We start from the raw sequence: 21,075 nt of genomic DNA, 5'->3' as shown, positions 1-21,075 counted from the left end.
AGCTGCCACAGCTCCTCATTAGTACGAGTCTGCCTTCAACTCATCTCCCTGCTCTTGGCCCTGAGCAGAAGGCATCCCCACCTGCCCCTCCCACACTCAGCCATCGGCACCAAGCCGCAGCAGGACGGAATAGATGCGTTGAGAACCAAGCTTAGGGAGGAAAAACAAACCCCAAACCTGATCCGCTTTGGCATGTTCAGGGCCTTTTGGAGAAAAGCACATCTGTGTGAGTTTAAAAGCTTATATTTTCATACCCAAATCTCTCTGGCACTCGGCCTGTGGCATCTGCTTTCTAGCCTCAGAAATTTTAGCTAGCGGCCTTGAATTTCATGATCCTGCCAGAGAACCAGTAAGCCCTTTCTGATCCAGGGCCTGTGCCCTCTTCTGCTTCCAGAAATACTGGGCTCCAACCATGGGATCGGCCCTCTCTCTGACCACCGTGGACCCTGTCCTGGGGTCAGCCGAGCACCTACCCCCCATGATTAAACAGCCCATCCCGGGCCATCTCTCAGCCTAAGTTCACAGGTATCTTCCTTCTCAGCACCTACCTAGTCATCTGGATGCTCTCAAACTGGGACCTTCCCCTGTTTTTAAAGACAGTCCATGCACCTTCAGAAGTATAGAATTTGAATTTCCTGGGCAGTCCATTCAGGCCGGACGCCAGCCTGCTCCAAAATGAACCACAGATGTGTCTCATTCCGGGATATTTCCATGGGAAGCAAGAACTCTCTGGCACAGTTACGTGACCATTGACCATCAGTTTACTGCTCATAATGTTGTAGATCATAGAAGAGAGTCTGAAACAGTTGCAATCAGAAAGTGTAAGATAGCTTTTCACTCACAAACTCTACCCAGTAACTTCCTAAGCGCCAGGCACATGATGGGCGCTGGGCATGCAGTGATGAATATGGCCCAACCCCTGCTGTCGAGATGCTTCTGGAGCAGGGAGAGAGAGACACAAATACACTGCCGGACAAAGCACTTGATGCCCTGCTGAGGTAGGCACGAGGCACTGCAGGCGCCCAGGGAAGTAGACCCTACCCCAGGCTGAGGCTCAGGAGGAGTTTATCCAGGGACTTGGTGCCCACACCAAAGCTTCCCCCACTGGAAGCTGTAGAACGACTGAGCTGCAGGCAGTTGGGGATCACCAATTGGGGGCCGCTGGTACAGTTGAAAGAGTTGTGCATGACACAAGTCGAAGGGTACTCTTCCTGTCATAGGCAGTCTGAATGTTGAATTGTGCAGTGTCCAACCTGCAGGAGGGAACATGACACCCAAGCATCACTCTCATTTAAGAGAGAGGAAGCTGAGGCCCAGACAGACACATGGCTCAGGTCCCACCCCCAGGGTGAGGGCTAGCGCTGTACTCACTCCACCTTGCTGCCTGTAGCCAATCTGCTTCACAACTGATGCTTTGGGGCCCAAACACTACTATCCCCAAGCTAAATCTAGCCTCTGAAGGAACCTCATTTCCTATTCATATCCTACTTGTTTCCAATCTGAGGAGGAAGGAAGGAAGCCCACCGGGAGCCCTGCCCGTGTTCACACAGGGGTGTCCTCCTGTGGGTGCCAATACTCAGCTGCCAGCCAGCACGGTGCTGCCCCAAGAGGCCTGTCTCACTTCACTGCCACCAGCTGTTTGGAGCTATTTTCAATGACCTGTTTGTTTCTTGGATTGATTATCAGCTTCCGCTGACCTGAAACCTTCCCTTGTGTTTCCTCTCCTGACCTTAGGTGTCATTTAGGTACCACTGTCGATTGTACAACGAATGGCGTCGGACCAATCAGAGAGTGATTCTCCTCATCCCAAAGTCTGTCAGCGTCCCTTCTAACCAGCAGTCCCTGCTGGGCCTCCACTCTGTCAAGAGGAACTCAAAGGAGACCATTGTCTGACGTCCGTGTGGCTGGTTTGCTGACTCGTTGTTTGGGGTTCTGGAAGTTTGTGCACTGGGGCCATGCACTGAGCCACCTCCAAACCCTTCCTGAAGCCGTAGGTCTCGGGACATCCAGAGCCGTGGGAGCACCTCACCCCGAGCAATGGACTTGGCCCCAAAGAAAGCAACGCCATTTCACTTGGAATCATGGATGCTGCAGTCACGTGATACTTGCTGAGCTGCCAAACGTGCTTACTGACCAGATACTATATGAAATTTCCCGAACACCTCTGTAACAGATGAGGAAGCTTGTCCTGCTAAAGATGCAATTCAATGCTTCCTTTTTTATTACGACTTCAAATATATATATATATAGATATATATAGATATAGATATAGATATATATTAAAGTCAGATGATAATCACCATGAAAAAGCCAATGTTACAACTGGTTTCTTGGTTTGGACTGGTTTGGTTTTGGGTGAGTTTATCTGTTTCCCGGTTTCTACTGTAGATTCTTTGGGGTAATTTGATAACCAGAGTGGTCTTTTTTCATCTCTTCCTTCTCTCTTACTCAAGGGGACAACATAACAACTGCAGAGCAAGGCATAGCTGAAGGACGTTTTGTACTAAACTTCGTTTATTCCGTTTTTAAAGGGGGGAAAAAAAAAGAAAGGCGTGGCGACTCTCCTGACTGAGCTGTTTATTTAAATTTCATTAAGGAGAAAAAAAAGGTGAGAAGCACGCTCCTTTCAACTTGTTTGGTATTGCCGGCTGATAAAAACTATTTTCTAATAATAAATATCCAGTGTGTGAAAGACAAACCCCATTGATTGCAATGTTCTTTTTTTTTTTTGTAATTATAAAACTGGTGAAGTTTCCCCCAAAGAATTTTTTTAATAGGAAAAAAAAGAGAGAGAGAGAGAGCAAGTAAAAATGTTGGTGTTCTTACTCCCATTCCATGTAGTTCATGTCTTAATTCTGCATTTGCAAGGAACCAGAGAATCATTAGACATTTCTAGGAACCCTGGACCTGTTTTGCATCTCAATTAGCATTCCCATTGCTCTATTGAATTTCTAGCTTGACAGGTAGATGTGGCAAAAAGCTAGTCCCAGCAGCCTACAGCCCCTTTGTCTGGTTTAAAAAAAAAAAAAAAAAATGAGTCCCACATAGTGCCTTCCCCAAACCACAAGCCAATTCTGTCACAGGCTGAAAGAGACCTTTTTCCTAAGGGCTTCATGTCCCTCTTTTATCCATCACAGTGGAGAGGGTCTACCCTGCACTCTGCGTTTGCATCCCGCTGAAACCAGGGGCACATGGGTCATCTGAGGAAGCCCTTGCCGGCTCCCCTGCCTGTCCCCTGCCGCCCACCTACACGCCCGGGAGGAAAAGGCGGAGCCCAGCGTTGGGGAATGCTTAAAATATGGATTTCTAGAACATGACCCACATTCTGAGTATCACTCCAGCGTCTGCCTACTGCTTCCCAAGTGGGAAAGTGGAAAGTGCAGAGGAGCAGGCAGCGAGGAGGGTAACGATTTCTGTCTGACGCGGGTGTCACCTCTGCCTGCCGAGACCCCCATTCACAGACTGCCCCCTGCACCACGTGGGGAGGGGAACAGCTGGACCACGCTCTGCTGTAAAACTCAGATGTGCTTTATGGCCGATGACAATAGATTCCTGCCTGCCACGCTTCCCTTCGACACTCGCTCCGGTAATAGACGCCTGAGCCCTTCTGGTTCCTCAGCCCCGTTCGCCCCTCCAGGCTGTCATTAGCCGCACCACCATCCACTGTTCCTTAATTGACCTTTTTAAAATGCTGGACACCACTGGCTGCACACAGCTGTCACACATTACATTTCCAGAGCCAGGAGTCCAACTTGGTCGCTGGTGAACGACAGCCCTGCCATAGAGGGGATAAATAACATCCACCCAGCCTCGGTCCCTGAGCTGTCAGGTACCTGGGCGACCCCTCCCAATAGAATGGCACTAGCATTCAGGAGAGGACCGTAACCTCTATCCTCCCAGCCTCTTCCATGAATGAAGGAAGTGGGAGATCCCCAGGATCATTTCCTGTTGAGCTGGATGCAAGGAAATGCTGCTGTTTGGGTTCATGCAATGAGACATAGTGACTCAAATTATCAAAGGCAGACAGGGGCCCAGCAGCTCTGTGGGGACCCTGCGCGGCAAAGGTGGGCACATCAGTACTAGGTCTTTACCGTAGCTCTTTCCCCCGTATTTGCATCCCCACCCTGGGAAATAAAGCAGAGCCCACATGCAAGAAGTCAGTCGCCTGGGCTGGGGGGTGCAGTACAGTCCAGGCAGCCAAGAGCAGCGTAGGTGCCTCCCTTTCCAGACCGCCAACTCAGCTCCTCCTCCTGTGAGACTCTGGGCTCTAACAGCACCAGGACCCATCTGAGATGCTGATGAAGTTCTTCATCGCTTCTTGGCACTTTAGCCCTGGCATTGTTCAAGGCTAGGGAGAGCAAGGAACTACAGAACGTGCAGCACAAGGCACCAGCCAAGAGGCAGGGGGCGACAGTCCCAGCTCTGGGTCTGTCGCCAAGCCAGGCTGCACCTACCTCTTGCTAACCGCTGAGAGGCGCCGCACGGGTCACCAGTAGCTCAGCCAGGCTTGAACTCTCCCTCTGCTTCTTCCTTTTTGAAAACTCAAGAATGAAGCAGGGAAAGGAACAAGGAGGGGCTGGTAAAGGATGCTGGGGGTTCACTGCTGCCCCACCATCGACTCCTTCAGCAGCCTTCTTTTCCACCCTCCTGGATGTATCCCTCCCTCACCATTTGTCCTGAGGCTATTTGGTAGAGACAAATACGTGTGACCGTGAAGCCAGAGGGGGAAAGGGACAAGTAAAACAAGTCCAGAGAGCTCTTGGCCTACCCTGTGAGTGTGTGTGTGTGTGTGTATGTGTGTGTGTGTGTGTGTGTGTGTGTGTGCATGCCCACACGCACACACGTTTCTATGTGCTTATCTGGGGGTTCCAGAGAACCCCGGAATGTTCGCACAAATTCTACAGCCCAGAGAACGGAGCAGAAGCTCAGATGAGCTGGAAAAATCCAATAAAGACAAAATAAATGGCATGACTTGGAAGTGACCTGTACTTGCCTTTCATGGCCTGGCCCCCCTTCCCTGTGCCTGAGCACTGTGGCCTGTCCCTCTCGGCTGGGCTGTCCTCACAGTTACATCATCTTTAGTGGAAGTAACACATCTGTGGGCACGAAGGAGCCAAAGGGGGAAAGGGAAGTAAAGTAGCAGCCTGCCTCCCTGCACTTTGGCTGGTGGCCAGCTGGAGGCTCCACATCCTCCCCGGGGCCTCTTTGTTCCCCTCCTGGCACCTTCTCGGCAGCCCAGGTCTGTCTCCGCCTTCCCTGACACGCTGCCCAGCTGATGGAGCTGTTCGACCTGCGCAGAAACTTCACCCTCAGTCTGCTCTCACCAGGGAGAGAACACCTTGGAAAGGAAATCAGCACATGCTTCCTTTCCTCTCTGATCCAGAATGTTCCCTGAAGCTACCAGAAGATGAACCACACAGCTCTAAGCCCTAGGGCTGGAGGCGATATGTAGGTTGTGATTCTGAAGCCATTCAGGGGTCAGGAGGTGGGCCTTGGGTAGGGAATGGGGCTCGGGATTATTTTAGGACCAGAGGTGGGAACCCGGACGCACCTGGCTAGACACCATTCCCCCGGCCAAGCATGGGGAGGGTCTACGGACTGGCAGGCTACTGCATGAGGCCTGGGGCTTCCGAGGTTTTGAGTGAGGAGAAATGGACACTCCAAGGTAATGGCTGGGCAGTTGCACACCCACTCCAAAATGCGTCAAAATGCACGGGCAGAAATGCACAGACCAGCATGTTCTACAGTCCCCCTTTCTTGGCTTTACAAAGCTCTCCACGCCTAGGGGTTTACTGCCTTCCCCTTGTCGTTCAGCTGTTGTGGGGTGATCCCGTCTTCCTGCTTCCCAGTGCCATAGCGTGGGAGAGAACGAGCCATGAGTCAGGCGACCTGGGCTTGAGCTTGGCTCTCACTGGACAAGGGAGCCCACCTGTCCAAGCCTCAGTTTTTTGCCTCTGTAAGATGCGGGCAATGCCTGCCTCAGACAACCCCTGTAAGATTCGTAAGGCTTTGCTCCCAGGAGTGGATGCGTGAGTGGCCGGGCCCCTCCCTCCCATTCCTTCCACTCACCATGGCTGATGTCTGTTATTCTGCCCCAGCTTGGGTTCTGACAAACAACTTTAATAAATGATTTGAAGGACCATACACACATAGTTTAAAATCTTTTTCAAAAAGAAGAGGGACTGATTTTAAATAATCAACAGATATTTATTGAGCATACTGTGCTTGGAATAAAAAGAACAGTAAGAGATCCTTCTGGAGGTTGAAATTACTGACTTGATTGAGATCTTTGAATCACGTGTCCATTTCAGTTACTCTCCCATTTCCTGACCCTGGAGCCTATGGCTAATGGAGAATTCATCACAGATAAAAAAAAAGAAAAAAAAAATTTTTTTGCCAGTTCTGGATCTAGTGCTACAGAGGAAAACAAATATAGTCTATCAGTTGTCTGTATTCCCAGAAATGAGGGACTTGTGAGTCACGGAACTCATCCATCTAGTGCCTTCTCAGAGGCTCTGAAGTCTATACACAAAGACAATACAAGGAGATCAGCCGCGGAGCCCGGCTCCTTTTGAGAAATTCTCCTTTTTGAACGTGACTTTTCACCTACTGGATCCAAAGCCACCTAATTTAGAAAATGAATATATGGACCCCGTGAAAGGTTTTATTGATCGTATTTGTGAATAGGAGATGCAAAGAACAGAGTTAACCCTGCATGACGACTTCTATCACTGTCAGCCTCTATGGGTCCTTCTGCTTTATTCCAGGAGTACATACACACAGCCAGGCTCTTCCCAGGAGTCACGTGCGAGGCGGCACTTTCAAAATGACCTCTGGGGATCCTCACCGCGACCCCAAAATTCGGTGCTCTAAAGCAACCATTTCCCTGCATTTCCCTGTTCCATGGGTTGGCTAGGGCTCAGCTGGGCAGTCCGTGGGCAGTCTGGTGGCACTTGGCTGTCTCAGACACTCAAGTGGGCCAAGTGCTCCTCCCACGGCCTTGTGTCTCCACCTGGCATCTCGGCTTCCAGGGCCCCTCTCATCCCATGGCAGCTCAGGACTTCAAGAGGGAAGAAGCTTCTGTCCTGCGCAATGCCTGGGCTTAGAAGGGTCAGGGGTCCCTTCCTCACATCCTACTGGTCAAAGCAGTGACAAGTCCCCGCCCCCTGATGGGAGGGGCGGAATTGTTTGGGGTTGTCTTTGCGGATTAGCTACCAGACCCTTTTCAACGATGGGGAAGCTTAACCTCAGAGGTTAAGTGACTTGCCCAAAGTAACAGAGCTAGTAAGGGGCAGACCCGGGATTCAGACCCAGGCTCTGGAGTCCATGCCCTCAGCCACTATGCTAGGATGCCTCTCAACTTCTAGTTTTAGTGGTTCCCCCTTCGTCCACTCTCATCTCCACCCTTCCTGAGATTTTATATATATATATATATATATATATTTGCAAAACATACTGTTTTGTGAGCAGATACCTTAATTTACATAAAAGTGAATATGCTAGGGGCGCCTAGGTGATGTAGTCGGTTAAGTGCGTGGGACTCTTGGCTTTGGCTCAATTCCTGATCTCAGGGTCATGGGATAAAGCCCATGCTCAGGCTTCAGGCTCAGCACAGAGTCTGCCTGAGTCTCCCTCTCCCTCTCCCTCTGCCCCTCCCCTCTGTGCATGCATGTGCTCACTCTCTCTCAAGTCAATTAATACATCTTTTTTTAGAAAGTGATTATGCTATAAATCTCATTCCTTCCCTCCCACCCCACCCCCACACCTAACACTACATTTTTAAGATCTATGTTGCTGCTTATGTGTCCGGGTCCCTGCTCCTAACAATGCTTGGGATTCCATTTCACTTCTCTGTTCCTTTCACGTTACCTCCCACTCTCTGACCCAGCCAACAGGACCCTGATGGACACCCACCCACTGAAAGGATCCTCTAGATGAGCATCCATGAGTGGGAATGCCTGACTATAGGACATTGATATAGTTTAACTTCACTGTTTGTATGGTTCTCCAGAAGGATGGCACCATATTAGACATGCCCCTTGGTGGCTGAGTTTTGCCGTTTCTCCATTAGCTGTTCTGTATTTGTTCATTTTGGCCAATCCGACATTACTCATATCTGTGCAAATGTAGACTTCTCATTGTTCCTCCTGGATTGGAGATCTTTCCTCCTTAGTTTCTCACGTCAGTTTAATGAGCTGCCATTTGTTTTTGGATCAATATCCTCTTAACTGTGTCCATGGTGTTCTTTGTTGAACAGAAATCCTTCAGTTGTACTTTGCCAAATCTGGTTGCTGTCAGGTGCTTTGATGGGGTGGGGGAGTCCTAGTGACATGTAAGAAGTCCTTTTTCATGCCCAAACCATAAAGACAAGTCTCTATAGTTTCATGTATCCCCCCTTAGGCTTTGGATCTATCTGGAATGCACCTGTGCCCATGACATAAGACAGGGATCCAACTTCATCTCCCTAAGTTTTCCACCACTGTCTACGAAACAGTCTCCACTCCCATCATTCACAGGTGCTGTCCCCTGTGTCCTACACCCAGCTCCCTGTAGACATGGGTCTGTTTCTGCAGTTTCCATCTGTGTCCCTGCATCACCTCGCCGTTTTTCTCACTGAGGCTTCATCCCGACTTTCGGGATGTAATGGAATGAGCAACCCTATCCCCTGCCAATTTCGTTCTACTTTTTTTTTTTTTTTTTCAAAACTGACTCAGTTATTTATAGACAGCTTTTAATTCTTGTGCATAAATTTTAGAACAGTTTTTGTTAACTCGTTTAAAAGGTCCTGATGGAATTTTGATTGGAATTGTAGTGAACTTATACATTAATTTCACGAAAATTGCCCTCTTTATAATTTTTGGCAATCCCATATGATGAAAATAGCATAACACCGTTTATTTACGTGCTCTTAGTGTCCTGAAATAGAGTTCTAATCATTGTCAATAACATTCTTGTGTCCCTTGCTAGTTTAATTCCTAAATACCTTATAGTAGTGTTGTTATTGTAAATGGTATCTTATTTTCTATTCCATGTTCTCGTTGGCTAGCACTGGTATAACAACACTTGTTATCCTGCACTAACACTTTTGCTGAACCCTGTGTTAGTTCTTAAAGGCTGCTGATTCCTTTCTAAGCCTGTTCTTTCCTGGCCTGGTGCAACACCAGGCCTCTCTGACTCTCCCAAGGCAGCCACGAGAGTAGGCTTGCTTGGTGGGTTCCCTGTTTTAACAAGGGGTCAGAGTTTCTCTACCACGGATATTCGCTATACATTTTTCTTATATAATCTTGTTGAGTTTCTGTTTCCTTTCTACTTCTAGTGTTTTGTGAGTTTTTACATTATTTTAAATACCAAATTGGGGCACCTGGCTCAGTGGGTTAAAGCCTCTGCCTTCGGCTCAGGTCATGATCCCAGGGTCCTGGGATCGAGCCCCACATCGGGCTCTCTGCTCAGCGGGGAGCCTGCTTCCTCCTCTCTCTCTGCCTGCCTCTCTGCCCACTTGTAATCTTTCTGTCAAATAAATAAATAAAAATCTTAAAAAAAAAATACCAAATTGAGGGGCGCCAGGGTGGTTCAGTCCATTAAGTGTCTGACTCCTGATTTCGGCTCAAGTCATGATCTCAGGGTCATAAGATCGAGCCCCAATCAGGCTCCACACTCAGCAGACTCAAGTCTGCTTGAAATTCTCTCCTTCTGCCCCTCCCCCTCATGTGGGCACGTGTGCATGCATGCTCTCTCTCTGTCTCAAATAAATACATCTTTTTAAAAATACACCAAATTGAATTAGTAGTAATAATTAAATATAATTACCAGTTTGAGAAAATTGAAAAAAATTAGAAATTTCTGTGAATTTCTACTTTTATCCGTGCAGTAAGACATGCTATTGTTAAACCGTCTTTTTAGTCCTAGATCAATCTTACTTAAGATTTGGCTTATCCCTCTCTCTATTTATATTGAAAATGAAGAGTTCACACCAACATCACCAGTTCCAATCCAATGCCACAGAGTTGAACCTCATTTTTCCATTGCCATATTTATAGCTTCCTCCCCTACCAGGTGAAACCTGGCTTTTGCCCTTTATTTACCTTCATAATCCATCTCTCTGCATGTAACGAGTCTCTCATCTCTACAGACATCCCCGTCCCTGTGGAGATGTCCCCTTTTCCAGCTCTGACACGCCACACCAGGCCACCCTCTGTGGGGACATCCACCTCACGCCAGTCAGACTCTGGTGAAGCCTGTGGATGGCCCAAACCTTCACTCAGCCCCTTCTGACTTCCTTCTTCGTTCAGTGTGTTATATCTCTGCCTGTTTTTTTTTTGTTGTTGTTCATAGTATCCTTTATTATCCTTTTTCTACCTGTTGGGTAAGCCAAGATAACCTCTCTTTCATAACTGATATTGGTAATTTGTATTTTCTGTCCTTTTTATTTTCTTGGAGAGACTGGGTAGAGTCTTATCAATTTTATTAATCTTTTCAAATAACCTGCTTTAGGCTTTGTCAGGTTTTTTTTTTTTGCATGATTTTTATGTTTTCTTTTTTTTTTTTTAATTTTTTTATTTTTTTCAGCATAACAGTATTCATTATTTTTGCACCACACCCAGTGCTCCATGCAATCCGTGCCCTCTACAATACCCACCACCTGGTGCCCCCAACCTCCCACCCCCCACCCCTTCAAAATTCTCAGATCGTTTTTCAGAGTCCATAGTCTCTCATGGTTCACCTCCCCTTCCAATTTCCCTCAACTCCCTTCTCCTCTCCATCTCCCCTTGTCCTCCATGCTATTTGTTATGCTCCACAAATAAGTGAAACCATATGATAATTGACTCTCTCTGCTTGACTTATTTCACTCAGCATAATCTCTTCCAGTCCCGTCCATGTTGCTACAAAACTTGGGGATTCATCCTTTCTTTCTTTTTTTTTTTTTTTTTTTACAGCTTTATAAACATATATTTTTATCCCCAGGGGTACAGGTCTGCGAATCGCCAGGTTTACACACTTCACAACACTCACCATAGCACATACCCTCCCCAATATCCATAACCCCACCCCCTCTCCCAACCCCCTCCCCCCATCAACCCTCAGTTTATTTTGTGAGATTAAGAGTCACTTATGGTTTGTCTCCCTCCCAATCCCATCTTGTTTCATTTACTCTTCTCCTACCCCCTCGACCCCCCATGTTGCATCTCCTCTCCCTCATATCAGGGAGATCATATGATAGTTGTCTTTCTCCGATTGACTTATTTCGCTAAGCATGATACCCTCTAGTTCCATCCATGTCGTCGCAAATGGCAAGATTTCATTTCTTTTGATGGCTGCATAGTATTCCATTGTGTATATATACCACATCTTCTTTATCCATTCGTCTGTAGATGGACATCTAGGTTCTTTCCATAGTTTGGCTATTGTAGACATTGCTGCTATAAACATTCGGGTGCATGTGCCCCTTCGGATCACTATGTTTGTATCTTTAGGGTAAATACCCAGCAGTGCAATTGCAGGGTCATAGGGTAGTTCTATTTTCAACATTTTGAGGAACCTCCATGCTGTTTTCCAGAGTGGTTGCACCAGCTTGCATTCCCACCAACAGTGTAGGAGGGTTCCCCTTTCTCCGCATCCTCGCCAGCATCTGTCATTTCCTGACTTGTTAATTTTAGCCATTCTGACTGGTGTGAGGTGATATCTCATGGTGGTTTTGATTTGTATTTCCCTGATGCCGAGTGATATGGAGCACTTTTTCATGTGTCTGTTGGCCATCTGGATGTCTTCTTTGCAGAAATGTCTGTTCATGTCCTCTGCCCATTTCTTGATTGGATTATTTGTTCTTTGGGTGTTGAGTTTGCTAAGTTCTTTATAGATTTTGGACACTAGCCCTTTATCTGATATGTCATTTGCAAATATCTTCTCCCATTCTGTCAGTTGTCTTTTGGTTTTGTTCACTGTTTCCTTTGCTGTGCAAAAGCTTTTGATCTTGATCAAATCCCAAAAGTTCATTTTTGCCCTTGCTTCCCTTGCCTTTGGTGATGTTCCTAGGAAGATGTTGCTGCGGCTGACGTTGAAGAGGTTGCTGCCTGTGTTTTCCTCGAGGATTTTGATGGATTCCTTTCTCACATTGAGATCCTTCATCCATTTTGAGTCTATTTTCGTGTGTGGTATAAGGAAATGATCCAATTTCATTTTTCTGCATGTGGCTGTCCAATTTTCCCAACACCATTTATTGAAGAGGCTGTCTTTGTTCCATTGGACATTCTTTCCTGCTTTGTCGAAGATGAGTTGACCATAGAGTTGAGGGTCCATTTCTGGGCTCTCTATTCTGTTCCATTGATCTATGTGTCTGTTTTTGTGCCAGTACCATGCTGTCTTGATGATGACAGCTTTGTAATAGAGCTTGAAGTCCGGAATTGTGATGCCACCAACTTTGGCGTTCTTTTTCAATATTCCTTTGGCTATTCGAGGTCTTTTCTGGTTCCATATAAATTTTAGGATTATTTGTTCCATTTCTTTGAAAAAAATGGATGGTACTTTGATAGGAATTGCATTAAATGTGTAGATTGCTTTAGGTAGCATAGACATTTTCACAATATTTATTCTTCCAATCCAGGAGCATGGAACATTTTTCCATTTCTTTGTGTCTTCCTCAATTTCTTTCATGAGTACTTTATAGTTTTCTGAGTATAGATTCTTAGTCTCTTTGGTTAGGTTTATTCCTAGGTATCTTATAGTTTTGGGTGCAATTGTAAATGGGATGGACTCCTTAATTTCTCTTTCTTCTGTCTTGTTGTTGGTGTAGAGAAATGCAACTGATTTCTGTGCATTGATTTTATATCCTGACACTTTACTGAATTCCTGTACAAGTTCTAGCAGTTTTGGAGTGGAGTCTTTTGGGTTTTCCACATAGAGTATCATATCATCTGCGAAGAGTGATAGTTTGACTTCTTCTTTGCCGATTTGGATGCCTTTAATTTCCTTTTGTTGTCTGATTGCTGAGGCTAGGACTTCTAGTACTATGTTGAAGAGCAGTGGTGATAACGGACATCCCTGCCGTGTTCCTGACCTTAGCGGAAAAGCTTTCAGTTTTTCTCCATTGAGAATGATATTTGCGGTGGGTTTTTCATAGATGGCTTTGATAATATTGAGGTATGTGCCGTCTATCCCTACACTTTGAAGAGTTTTGATCAGGAAGGGATGCTGTACTTTGTCAAATGCTTTTTCAGCATCTATGGAGAGTATCATATGGTTCTTGTTCTTTCTTTTATTAATGTGTTGTATCACATTGATTGATTTGCGGATGTTGAACCAGCCTTGCAGCCCTGGAATAAATCCCACTTGGTCGTGGTGAATAATCCTTTTAACGTACTGTTGAATCCTATTGGCTAGTATTTTGGCGAGAATTTTTGCATCTGTGTTCATCAAGGATATTGGTCTGTAGTTCTCTTTTTTGTTGGGATCCTTGTCTGGTTTTGGGATCAAGGTGATGCTGGCCTCATAAAATGAGTTTGGAAGTTTTCCTTCTATTGCTATTTTTTGGAACAGTTTCAGGAGAATAGGAATTAGTTCTTCTTTAAATGTTTGGTAGAATTCCCCCGGGAAGCCATCTGGCCCTGGGCTTTTGTTTGTTTGGAGATTTTTGATGACTGTTTCAATCTCCTTACTGGTTATGGGTCTGTTCAGGCTTTCTATTTCTTCCTGGTTCAGTTGTGGTAGTTTATATGTCTCTAGGAATGCATCCATTTCTTCCAGATTGTCAAATTTGTTGGCGTAGAGTTGCTCATAGTATGTTCTTATAATTGTCTGTATTTCTTTGGTGTTCGTTGTGATCTCTCCTCTTTCATTCATGATTTTATTTATTTGGGTCCTCTCTCTTTTTGATAAGTCTGGCCAGGGGTTTATCAATCTTATTAATTCTTTCAAAGAACCAGCTCCTAGTTTCGTTGATTTGTTCTATTGTTTTTTTGGTTTCTATTTCATTGATTTCTGCTCTAATCTTTATGATTTCTCTTCTCCTGCTGGGTTTAGGCTTTCTTTCTTGTTCTTTCTCCAGCTCCTTTAGGTGTAGGGTTAGGTTGTGTACCTGAGACCTTTCTTGTTTCTTGAGAAAGGCTTGTACTGCTATATATTTTCCTCTCAGGACTGCCTTTGTTGTGTCCCACAGATTCTGAACTGTTGTGTTTTCATTATCATTTGTTTCCATTAATTTTTTCAATTCTTCTTTGATTTCCTGGTTGACCCATTCATTCTTTAGAAGGATGCTGTTTAGTCTCCATGTATTTGGGTTCTTTCCAAATTTCCTCTTGTTATTGAGTTCTAGCTTTAGAGCATTGTGGTCTGAAAATATGCAGGGAATGATCCCAATCTTTTGATACCGGTTGAGACTTGATTTAGGACCAAGAATGTGATCTATTCTGGAGAATGTTCCATGTGCACTAGAGAAGAATGTGTACTCTGTTGCTTTGGGATGAAATGTTCTGAATATATCTGTGATGTCCATCTGGTCCAGTGTGTCATTTAAGGCCTTGATTTCCTTGTTGATCTTTTGCTTGGATGATCTGTCCATTTCAGTGAGGGGAGTGTTAAAATCCCCTACTATTATTGTATTCTTGTCGATGTGTTTCTTTGATTTTGTTATTAATTGGTTTATATAGTTGGCTGCTCCCACGTTAGGGGCATAGATATTTAAAATTGTTAGATCTTCTTGTTGGACAGTTCCTTTGAGTATGCTATAGTGTCCTTCCTCATCTCTTATTATAATCTTTGGCTTAAAATCTAATTGATCTGATATAAGGATTGCCACTCCTGCTTTCTTCTGATGTCCATTAGCATGGTAAATTCTTTTCCACCCCCTCACTTTAAACCTGGAGGTGTCTTCGGGTGTAAGATGAGTTTCTTGTAGGCAACATATAGATGGTTTTTGTTTTTTTTATCCATTCTGATACCCTGTGTCTTTTGATTGGGGCATTTAGCCCATTAACATTCAGGGTAAGTATTGAGAGATATGAATTTAGTGCCATTGTATTGCCTGTAAGGTGACTGTTATTGTATATTGTCTCTGTTTCTTTCTGATCTACTACTTTGCGGGTCTCTCTTTGCTTAGAGGACCCCTTTCAATATTTCCTGTAGAGCTGGTTTGGTATTTGCAAATTCTTTCAGTTTTTGTTTGTCCTGGAAGCTTTTAATCTCTCCGTCTATTTTCAATGATAGCCTAGCTGGATATAGTATTCTTGGCTGCATGTTTTTCTCATTTAGTACTCTGAATATATCATGCCAGCTCTTTCTGGCCTGCCAGGTCTCTGTGGATAAGTCTGCTGCCAATCTAATATTTTTACCATTGTACGTTACAGACTTCTTTTCCCGGGCTGCTTTCAGGATCTTTTCTTTGTCACTAAGACTTGTCAATTTTACTATTAGGTGACGGGGTGTAGACCTATTCTTATTGATTTTGAGGGGGGGTTCTCTGAACCTCCTGGATTTTGATGCTTGTTCCCTTTGCCATATTGGGGAAATTCTCTCCAATAATTCTCTCCAATATACCTTCTGCTCCCCTCTCTGTTTCCTCTTCTTCTGGAATCCCAATTATTCTAATGTTGTTTCGTCTTATGGTGTCACTTATCTCTCGAATTCTCCCCTCGTGGTCCAGTAGCTGTTTGTCCCTCTTTTGCTCAGCTTCTTTATTCTCTGTCATTTGGTCTTCTATATCGCTAATTCTTTCTTCTGCCTCATTTATCCTAGCAGTGAGAGCCTCCATTTTTGATTGCACCTCATTAATAGCTTTTTTGATTTCAACTTGGTTAGATTTTAGTTCTTTTATTTCTCCAGAAAGGGCTTTTATATCTCCCGAGAGGGTTGCTTTAATATCTTCCATGCCTTTTTCAAGCCCGGCTAGAACCTTGAGAATCGTCATTCTGAACTCTATATCTGACATATTACCAATGTCTGTATTGATTAGGTCCCTAGCCTTTGGTATTGCCTCTTGTTCTTTTTTTTGTTGTGAATTTTTCCGCCTTGTTATTTTGTCCAGATAAGAGTTTATGAAGGAGCAAGTAAAATACTAAAAGGGTGGCAACAACCCCAGGAAAATATGCTTTAGCCAAATCAGAAGAGATCCTGAATTGTGAGGGGGGAGAAAGGGGATAAAAAGGGGTTCAGAAAGAAAGAAAAAAAAAAAACTATTAAAAAAAAGAAAGCCGATAAAGAAAAAATATAAAAAGAGGAAAAAATATATATATATTAGATAAACTATTTAAAAAACGTTAAAAAAAAGAAAACGGTAAAAGTTAAAAAAAATTTAGCAGAAGAAGAGAAAAAGAAAAAAAAATTGAAAAAGAAAAAAAAATTAAATTAACTGCAAGGCTAAAAAATCATGGGGAGAAAGCCATGAGTTCTGTGCTTTGCTTTCTTCTCCTCTGGAATTCCGCCGTTCTCCTTGGTAGGTGAACTTGGTCCTGGCTGGGTTTCCCGTTGATCTTCTGGGGGAGGGGCCCGTTGTAGTGATTCTCAAGCGTCTTTGCCCCAGGCGGAGTTGCACCGCCCTTACCCGGGGCCGCGCTGAGTCATCCGCTCGGGTTCGCTTTCGGGAGCTTTTGTTCCCTGAGCGCTTTCCGTAGAGTCCGGAGGACGGGAATAAAGATGGCGGCCTCCCGGTCTCCGGCCCGGAGGAGCCGAGAGCCCGGGGCCCCACTCCTCAGTGCGCCCTCAGAGAACAGCGCCAAATGACTCCCGTCACCCTGGCCTCCGGCCGCGCTCCGAGCTGACCGAGCCTGCGACCGGTTCAAGGCAACCCTGAGCTGAGAGTCACTCCTCGGCTCTGTCTCTGCAGCCGGCTTCCCCGTTCTAATACCGGTAAGCTCTGCGACACTCAGACACCCCCGATCCTTCTGCGACCCTGCGGGACCTGAGGCCGCGCTTACCCCGCCTGGGCTTCACCCCAGTTAAGCCTCTGGAGCGATGTCCCTCAGCGGAACAGACTTTTAAAAGTCCTGATTTTGCTCCGTTGCTCCGCCGCTCGCCGGGAGCCGGCCCCTCCCCCCGCGGTCGATCTTCCCGTCGCTTTGGATTCACTTCTCCGCCAGTCCTACCTTGCAGAAAGTGGTTGATTTTCTGTTTCTGGAATTGCTGTTCTTCTTCTCTTCAATCTCCCGTTGGATTTGTAGGTGTTTGCAATCTTTAGATAAGCTATTTAGCTGATCTCCCACTACCCGAAGTAGTCTCAGCCTGCTACTTCTCCGCCATCTTGACTCCTCCTCCTCTCTGCCTGTTTTTTCACTCTTTTGCTAGCCAGTCTGATCCTTGTTGTTATTTTCAGGCAGGCTCTGCACCTAACATGGAGCCCGACATAGGGCTTGAACTCATGACCCTAACAGCAAGACCGGAGCCAAGATCAAGAGTCAGATGCTTTATCGAATGAGCCACCCAGACGTTCCTTAACCAGTCTGAGTTAATAGTGCACTTCATTCAACTTTTCAAAGAATAAGTTTAGAATTTGCTTAATCTTCTTTTTCTCTCATCCTTTTTGTCCTCCGCTTCCTTGAGTTTAGCCTTACCATTATTAAGGCCTTCCTTCTTTTGTGTTTTAGTTCCCTCTTGTTTCAGTCTTTTTTGTCTTTGTTTTTGGATAAATGATTTAAAGCTATAAATTCTCCTGGAGGTACTACTTTCCCAGAATTTTTGGACATTTTCAATGTTTAAATTTCCGTTCTAAGTATTTTTTTAGAAGATAATTTTCTCTTTTTAAAAGATTTTTATTTGAGAGAGTGAGTGAAAGAAAAAGAGAGCACAAACGGGGAGTAGCAGGCAGAGGGAGAGGGAGAATCAGGCTCCCCACTGAGCAAGGAGCCTGATGCGGGACTCAATCCCAGGATCCCGAGATCATGACCTGCCTGAGCTGAAGGCAGATGCTTCACTGACAGCCAACCAGGAGCCCCCAGTTTTAAGTATTTTTTAATTTCTCTTGTGTTCCTTTCTTTACCCCCAGACAGTCACTACTAATGATATAGTAGATAGTCACTAGTAAATGCCTTTCAGCAAACAAGCATGGGGCGAGGAGTGGATTTTTTTTTGTTTTGTATTTGTTACTACTACACATCGCTTCTTGGCCTTTTGGCTAAGATCAAGTGCAGTTACTACTACATTATGGCCAAAGAACTATGGCTTCAATGATGCTGATTCTTTGAAATTGTGGCATTTTTTGTGGCTTAGTACATAGTTGATTTTTGTAAATGGGTATATAAATATGTGTATATAAATAAATAATCTACGGTGTGTTAATTGTTTACAATTAACTTTGCTTTTTTTTTCCACGCTTGGTCTGTCAGTTTCTTAGAAGGGCATAGAACCTTTCTGATTACAACTGCAGATTTATTTATTTCTCCTCTTAATCCTGTTGATAGCCACCTTAGATATATGTGGCAATATTTACAGATTTATCATTATCTCTTCTTAATAGATTGTTCCTCCTACCAAAGTATAATATTATAATATTGCCTTTGTCCACCTTGACATTTTAAAATTCTTTTTTCTCGGGGCGCCTGGGTGGCTCAGTGGGTTAAGCCGCTGCCTTCGGCTCAGGTCATGATCCCAGGTCCTGGGTTCAAGCCCCATATTGGGCTCTCTGCTCAGCAGGGAGCCTGCTTCCTCCTCTCTCTCTGCCTGCCTCTCTGCCTACTTGTGATTTCTCTCTGTCAAATAAATAAAATCTTTAAAAAAAATTCTTTTTTCTTTCTCTAAATTAATATTAAACATTTCTGTATTGCTTTATGCCTCCTGCAGACAATATACTGCCAAATATTTTTTTAAATCTGAAAACCTCTTATCTTTGAATTAGTGAGTTTATCCATTCACATTTTTTAAAACATTTTGTTTATTTGAGAGAAAGCACACACAAGCGGAGGGAAGGGCAGAGGGAGAGGGAGAAGCAGGCTCCCTGGTGAGCAGAGAGCCCGATGCTGGACTCGATCCCAGGACCCTGAGATCATGACCTGAGCCGAAGGCAGACACTCAGCCTACTGAGCCACCCAGGTGCTCATACCCATTTGCATTTATTGTACGGTAATCTTGGGTCAGAATTCTACCACCTTATTTCACCTCTTATTATTTTTTCCTGGGATCCCATGTCCTCTTGCACATCTACCCCCTTGACTTCTAACAAGCACCCACAGCGAGGGGAGGTAAATCCTTGCGGGTTAGCGGCCAGTGTGGGAGATGCTCTGAGCTGCCCTGGGACTCAACATCTCTCCACCGCCCCACCTCGGCAAGTGACTGTGCCCCTCAGGGAGCACCCCTATACCTGTGTCCCCATCACTGTGTTCTCATGCGTGGATTTTCACTGTTCTGACTTGCCTGGATTTCGAGCAGCTTGCCTTCTGAGCACGGAAGAGAGAACTCCATGTAGCTGGCAGGGCAGCTGGCCCTGTAGTCCCAGCACCTACCCCATCACGGATGCGAAGCAGCCCTGGGGTCAGCCCCTGACCTGGGGACAATGGGCTGGCACTACCCTTCTACGCTTTCTGGGATGTGATCCGGGAGAGAGGAGAGGACATGACACCCCAGCCGTCCCCCAGCAGTGGCAACTGGCTTTCTTGCCCCCACACCTTCTGTAGCCCCAGTGTGCTCTCAGATTCACCACCCATCCTCCCTCTGCTTTGGCACTTCCGGGGCTCAGTGGGTAAAGAGGGGAAGGGAGCCAAGAGCCAGGGTAAGTCCGCCATTCTGTCTGCTACCGGCAACTCCCAAAAAGTCCTTCTGGGAGCCCTGGAGTTGCTGTGGGGACAGGGCATGGAAAGAGCCCCCCACCCTTGGCTCTGGTGCCCCAGCTCCATTCAGCTACTTCACCTCTGCTTTGTAGAGCAGGGATCTGGGCTCGATGCCCCAGAAAGAAAAACGACGACATTGAAGTTAGGTCTTTTCTTGTTCGGACATTCATGGTCACCCTGTCTGGCTCCCTGACTCCTAGGGACCTGTGTTTGCTCCGGCAGTGATGTGCTTGGCGCGACAGGTTGGGGCCCCGTGGGCCTGCCCCGTATGAAGCTAACTGCAGACTCCCCACTCCCCCCTGCACTCACAGAAAGGAGGCAGCTGGGACTTGTAAACCAGCTGCAAATAAGAAACACTGAGTAGACATAAGAAGTGTGTTTTATTCTCAGACAGGGCCTAAAGGCTGCTGACGTTAGGATTTTTCAAAGCCAGTCTTGAAATTTGTGCGAGAAAATGCCTGGGTGCTGCTAGGAGGGGGTCTCTGCAGAGCGCCCCTCACTGCCCCAGCAGTGCCATCCACAGAGGCTCGACGACACCCCCAACAACGGGCGAGGAGTATTACTTGTACAGAGTGACAGCCAGAACTATGTTTTCCTGCCCTGTGAAAAGACTGGAACAGTCTAGAAGCACAGACTGGCTTTCGGGCCATGTGCAATTAACTTTGCTAGCATATAAAAATCCATTTTGAATTCAAAAATGTCACTGGGCTTTTCCCACCACTCGCCTTCCTTTCCTTCCCCTGCCTAGTAAATGTGGGGTCAGCTGTGTTTGAGGCCTCGAGTTCTGTGGCTGAGGGGTGCACGGCGTCTGGTGAGGTCCACAGACACCAGTCAGAGCCCACCCTCCGCAGGGCCTCTCAGCAGCTTGGGGCTACTAGCAGGCCTGGCCCCGGACCACAGAGACAGACTAGGGCTGGGTCCTATGATAAGGGGTTTCAGATTCTGGCCCCTGGATCTATTTGTTCTCCGTCTATTCAGTCTGTGAGAGCACAGGAACACCGTGGGCAACATCTTACAAAACTGGCAACCCCGAGTAAGGGGTCTGTGCATGAGGAGACATTCCCCCAGAGGCACGCATCCTTCCGGAAGGGGTGGAGGGACCCCGCTGGGCTCACAGGACAAACTCTCAGGGGCAGCTCTGGCCAGAGCGACCTCAGGAGCCCTGAGCGACCTGCTGCCAAGTCCTGAGCCGGACGCTCCTCCTGCAGAAGCCTGTGCCGGCGGCAGGGACACGGGGAAGAATTCGACAGGGGCGGGAAGGCTCCTGCACCCCAGATGAGAAGGATGAGGAATGAGACTCAGGCAAGGTCTGCAGAGGTGAAGGGACTCTCGA

The 21,075-nt window shown here is 46.1% G+C and overlaps 1 protein-coding gene across 1 annotated transcript in view; it reads left to right on the top strand.

Moving 5' to 3' along the window:
* Positions 1 to 2,698, top strand: part of MARCHF3 (membrane associated ring-CH-type finger 3) — a 138,785-nt gene extending 136,087 nt beyond the window's left edge. Inside the window, exon 5 of the mRNA XM_047730770.1 lies at positions 1,735 to 2,698. Within this exon, the coding sequence (XP_047586726.1) occupies positions 1,735 to 1,893 (159 nt within the window). The 3' untranslated portion in view covers positions 1,894 to 2,698. The remainder of the gene's footprint in view (positions 1 to 1,734) is intronic.
* The last annotated feature ends 18,377 nt before the right edge of the window (positions 2,699 to 21,075 follow it).

Source organism: Lutra lutra, chromosome 5 (genome assembly GCF_902655055.1).
Source record: "Lutra lutra chromosome 5, mLutLut1.2, whole genome shotgun sequence".
In the NCBI taxonomy this organism is placed as follows: Eukaryota; Metazoa; Chordata; class Mammalia; order Carnivora; family Mustelidae; genus Lutra; species Lutra lutra.
This window is presented reverse-complemented; position numbering and strand designations above follow the sequence as displayed.